Consider the following 5,579-nt stretch of genomic DNA (forward strand, 5'->3'; position numbering starts at 1 on the left):
CCGAGTTTATTACTGCGCATTAAGAAATGACCACCTCCTACACAGCAAAAACTGGAGTGTTGAAATTTCAGGGTTAAACATGTCAGAGTTGATTTCAACTCTCAAAGTGTCATTTTAACACATTCTGATTAAAATGGTGTTCAGTGTTGGAGTTATTTAACAGAGTTATTCCAACCTAAGCAAATCAACTCTGTAGAGATGTAAAGTGCATCTCGGCCGAGTTAACTTGCTTGATAGGCCCCTGGGCTTCAGTCCAGGTAAACCCATGTGTTATGCCCCTGGGCTTTCAGCAGGGTGAACCCGTGCATCAATCAATAGTCTCCTGTGCGTGGCGTGGTCAACCGTCGTTTATTTCGCTGCTGGAATCAGGAATGGATGCGGAGTTGGACCTTTACACGAGAGGTAAGCTACAAAATCAAACTTGTAGGAACAATAACATTGAATTAAACATCTGCTGAGAATATTTATGTAACTTTGCTAAGCATTTTTTGTGGTTGGCACTGGACAGCGAACGTTTGGATTTTTTTTTTAATGCAATGTTAACTTCACCACTAACGTTACCACTTGCTAAAAAATAAACATTAATAAAAAAACGGTTTCCTATGTTATCCTTTGCATTTTACCAAGTCTCACGCGTGCTTGAGAGGTTGTATAAACAAGGCTTCATATTTAACTGTCGAATATAGTTTGGGGCTAACGTTAGCACATGTTAACAAGCTAACTTGAAGTTCATGGCGGGTGCATGGCATCAGTCCGACTGCCCAATACTCCCTCTTCCCATTTCTCCGACCATACACTTGTTAATTTATGCGTCCATTAATCTAACCTTAACCCTAATCCTAACCATAACCCTCTAGAATAAGTAAGGGATAAACAGTTCAGAGGTTGTTATGGAGAAATAAGCCCCGACAGGATGAACTTTGGTCTCCAACACGAAGTGAGGAGTTAATTCATGCAATAAACCCCGCACTTTGCGTAGGAGCCACGGCTAGAGTGAAATAATTAGCCTAAACAATTGCAGTTGGGTGCCTGTGTGGCAGACTCCCTGTGCCACTGCACCGAGACGAGTGTCCGAGGCTCTGATCATACAGGTGTGGTTAATAACTCTGATTAATGGGTAATGTAGGTAATGTAGTGGGCAGTCAGACTAAAAAGGGTCAACTTTACTGGTGCTGTGTTGTGTTTGTTTGGTCGCTGAAAACCAGCTTTTAACAGAGGGGAATGTTTTAATAAATCAGTTTTGCCTCAAATGTAAATGTTAATTACGGTAGCATGTGCTGCAGTCACTACAGCTAGTCGCTGCCACGTTCATCAATGAGAGCGTTTCCACTGGGCCTGCTGTGGCATGTTTAAACAGTCTCCCAGCAGCTGCTGAATGTGTTTGATCTTAGACATGCAGTGAAATTAATAATGAAACAATTTCTTGCATGATACACAACGTTTATGTGAGTGTTAAATAATTATTTCTTGCATGTTAAGTGTTTACTGACATTTGTTTGTTGTTGCATGTCTCAGAAAAATGTTGATCCAGGTTCGGTATTGCCAACAGCAGAAGTATTTGAAGTTGGATGAGGTTGATGGATGTTTTGATTTTGTGCAGTTCCATGACAAAGGTTTGTTTTTGTTTTACTTATGCTTGGTTTGATATAAAGGGCAGAACAACGCCCCTTTCTTTTAAGATTTGGACTGAAAAGGGAATGTATTTTATGCAGGGGATTATCTCTGAATTTGTTTACAGTGGTGGATTAAATTATTGAATGTGAAATGAGGCAAGATCAGTGCTATCTTAAAGGTCCACTCAGATGTATCTTGTCTTTTCCAGTCATCGAGAGATTTTGCCTGCCACCTGACGCAAAATTAGTGTACAAAGATGCAACAGGGACAGAAGTTGATGAGGACATTTTCAGTGACCTTGTCAGCCAAGGCAATGTGACTCTATCAGTTTTCTCAAATGACGGTGAGAAATGTAAAGGGGTAAATTACATAATGCAATGTGTAAAACACTAATGCAAATTTATAAGTACAGAAATACAGTAAACAATTTCAATTTAATGTTTTCAGAATTAAGTCATTTAATACACTTAAAGGTGGATCAAATATTCAATATCATTCTTTGTGGTTACACAACAGGGACATTCAGCCTGACTTTTATTAAATGGTTTAAATGTCATTTTAACTGACATAAATCCAACATGAATACCAAATGTATTTTTGATTAATCTAATTCATGCCTTTAAAACAATTTCTGAAAATATTTCTGAATTGCCTATCAAGACTGAGAATCAATTGATTAAATGAGTTGAGTCTATGGTTTGCCGTTGGCTTGGTTAGATCAAAAATCTTCTATGACTTTTTGTATACTGCAAATAAACACCCCACCCCCCTTCTTTTTTTTTTTTTTTTTTTTAGAATTTTCCGATTGCTCCTTGTCCTCTCCATCCGATTATTCTGATTCAAGCTTCAGTTCATGTGCAAGTACATCAACTATACTCCTAGATGAGGTTCCTAGGAAGAAACCAAGACTTGAGGGCCCACTTACTGCAGCATCTGCTAGAAAGGTTGTGCTAAGTACTCACAGGTTTCTTAAAATCAACATTTGTCATCCTTAAACTCTAGAAAGGCAGTTTATCACATTTGTTTTTTTGCTTCTTTTTCAAAGTTGATTGAAGATGTCCTTGGTACCAGCTCAGGTGGTGAAGAGGTCCTCCAAGAGTATCACACAACAAAAACTCTAACAGATGCTACCAGAAGAAAGTTGGTCAATATAATAGTGGCACACATGATTGATAAACACGGGTATGTGTGTTCTATTTGTCTGTACTATCCTTTTTTTATTAACAAGTTAACTACTTGGCCCTTGTATTAATGCTAATTTGATCTTTTCTCAGGCAACTCCCCAGCAAAGCTGTTCGAGAAGAGTACGCTCTTGGGATAGTGACAGTGTTCCCGTCCCTCAAAGACCCATACTCCAAGAAAGGCTATGTATAGTCATTATTATTGTACTCTCTGTTTACATAATTTTCATGTTTTGTCTACATTACAGTAACATTTAGATTCTGAAATTTCACAGTAGCTTATGAGGTTGACATCACATTAATTTTGAATGTATTTCCATTTTAGGAACATTTCTATGATGCTGCAAGCAGCACCGGATACATTTCTTGGCGTCTGAAAACGATTCAGAGAAAGATTCGAAGAGGACATGCATCTACAAGTAGCCCCACTGGCTTTTCCCCAGGAGGAGGTCAGTCTATCTATCTATCTATCTATCTATCTATCTATCTATCTATCTATCTATCTATCTATCTATCTATCTATCTATCTATCTATCTATCTATCTATCTATCTATCTATCTATCTATCTATCTATCTATCTATCTATCTATCTATCTATCTATCTATCTATCTATCTATCTATCTATCTATCTATCTCTCTATCTCTCTCTCTACGCAACTGTCTTTCTTTCTCTAAGTACCCCTCATTTTTCTTTCTTTCTTACAACTTCATCTAGGGTGTTTTTTGTTTTTTTTCTTGAAAGAATTGTGTGCTTTTTTTCAGGAGGCCCAAATGTGCGCAGGTCCATTGTTGTTGACCAGCAGCTTGATGGGGATGCATACCAGGAAGCCATCTCCTTGCTCAACCATACAACAGACAGTTCCGTAATTTTTCTGAAGATGAGAGAGACCTTTCAGAATCGCCAAAAACTCATCCACGACTCAGACAAAACTCAAGATATCTTCTCCATCTTCCCAAGATTCCTGGATACAAAGGGATTGGTAAGTATGAAATGGGATTTCTAGAATGCCTTGAAATGTGCTGAATGTGGTAGTAGTACATTTGCTTTCTTATAGATGAATCAAGACTTCACACTCCTGTTTGAAGAGGAGGTTTCCAACCTGCTGCTCCAGAAATGGGATCCGTTCTTCAGAGATAACGTCATCAAAGAGGCCAAGCGGCTCACCCCAACACCTGAGCTGCGCCGAATGCTGCAGGCCGCAGAGTCTCCAGGAAGTGAACTTGATGAGGCACCAAGTGAGTTTTGTTCGATAGAATTTGTTATAAGCAATTACAGTTCAATAGTCTTGTGATTAATAAAGACCGATTGATTTTATGTTACTGGACTTCAATTGTTCGTTCATTCTGTGTATTTCTTTTTCTTTTTAAAAAAAAATAAAAAATTCTTTAGCTGTCAGTTTACAGTTTATTGAAGCACATTTCAACTCTGTTTTTCACTGTTACATTTAAACAGCAGGATTTAAAGTTTTTTTCAGTCTTTTTAACATTTCAACAGTGAAATGTGTGAAATGCTGTTGTCCAAAGATGTTTTCTCAACAAGTTGGGTTAAAGTCGATGGTGTTGAGTACAAAGGTGGACTTGTTGTTTGCAGTTCCATGGAGGAAGACATGCCAGTCTTTTGTCAAATAGATGATGTACTTCTGGTTGAAGATGACGTTTATTTTTTTGACAAAAAAGCTATTTACAGAGATGTTTGTTGAACACCACCATGCCTTCAAAGTTTTACCAACTGAAGAGAGGTGTGTCATGAAAATGACTGAACTCAAATGTCACAAACCATTTGATATTCAAAGCTCATATGGTAAAGCAGATGAAAGTTTGTACATTATACCCTCGTTTATTATGTTTTAACTGACTGCATTGAGGGAAAGTTCTTAAAATAAATGGTAAGCAGATGGAAGTTTGTACATTATACCCTCATGTTTTAACTGACTGCATTGGAAAAGTTAAAATAAATTGTGTTTTTGAAAATGCATTTTTCTTGGAATTGTCATTTTAATGGTTGTATTGTACTGTTTTTTTTTTTTAACTATGTAGTGTCAATTTAACCCAATTTAGGAAGTTAAAAAGGAGCTTTGATATAATGTAAATCGATAGTGTTAATTTAACCCAGTTTAGAGAGTTAAAAAGGAACTCTGATATAGTGTTAATGTAACTCGATATAGTGTTAATTTAACACAGTTTAGGGAGTTAAAAAGGAACTCTGTTATAGTGTTAATGTAACTCGATATAGTGTTAATTTAACACAGTTTAGGGAGTTAAAAAGTAACTCTGATATAGTGTTAATGTAACTCGATATAGTGTTAATTCAACCCAGTCTAGGGAGTTAAAAAGTAACTCTGATATAGTGTTAATGTAACTCGATAGTGTTAATTCAACCCAGTCTAGGGAGTTAAAAAGTAACTCTGATATAGTGTTAATGTAACTCGATATAGTGTTCATTCAACCGAGTCTAGGGAGTTAAAAAGTAACTCTAGGTACAGTGTTAAATAATTAACTATTTTGAAAGTGTTAATTTAACTCTGTAGAGTGTGGAGCTATATAAACCCGCAAAAAGTGTTAAAATTGACTCTGTGGGAGTTGATTCAACACTCCAGTTTTTGCTGTGTACGTTTGGTTTATGTTTTATAAGCATTTTTAATTTTATTGCTTAAATCGCATTTTCTCGGCGAGCTGAGCACTTTTTCTGAATTGTGCCGCTCCCGTCACTCTGGTTAGGTTGGCATCGAAAAAAACGCTCTCGGGTGCTTTAGAGTGCCGAGTTTATTACTGCGCATTAAGA

At 37.0% G+C, this 5,579-nt stretch overlaps 1 protein-coding gene across 1 annotated transcript; it reads left to right on the forward strand.

Annotated features, from left to right (window-relative positions):
- The first annotated feature begins 301 nt into the window (after nt 1–301).
- LOC133147009 (uncharacterized) lies at nt 302–4,671 on the forward strand. The gene is made up of 10 exons (XM_061271124.1): nt 302–402; nt 1,516–1,613; nt 1,823–1,957; nt 2,410–2,558; nt 2,660–2,796; nt 2,889–2,982; nt 3,121–3,244; nt 3,560–3,777; nt 3,853–4,033; nt 4,338–4,671. Exons 2-10 carry the CDS (start codon nt 1,520–1,522, stop codon nt 4,424–4,426), a joined length of 1,221 nt encoding a protein of 406 aa, XP_061127108.1. The 5' UTR covers nt 302–402; nt 1,516–1,519; the 3' UTR covers nt 4,427–4,671.
- Nucleotides 4,672–5,579: the final 908 nt, after the last annotated feature.

Source organism: Syngnathus typhle, unplaced genomic scaffold (assembly GCF_033458585.1).
Source record: "Syngnathus typhle isolate RoL2023-S1 ecotype Sweden unplaced genomic scaffold, RoL_Styp_1.0 HiC_scaffold_25, whole genome shotgun sequence".
Lineage (NCBI taxonomy): Eukaryota > Metazoa > Chordata > Actinopteri > Syngnathiformes > Syngnathidae > Syngnathus > Syngnathus typhle.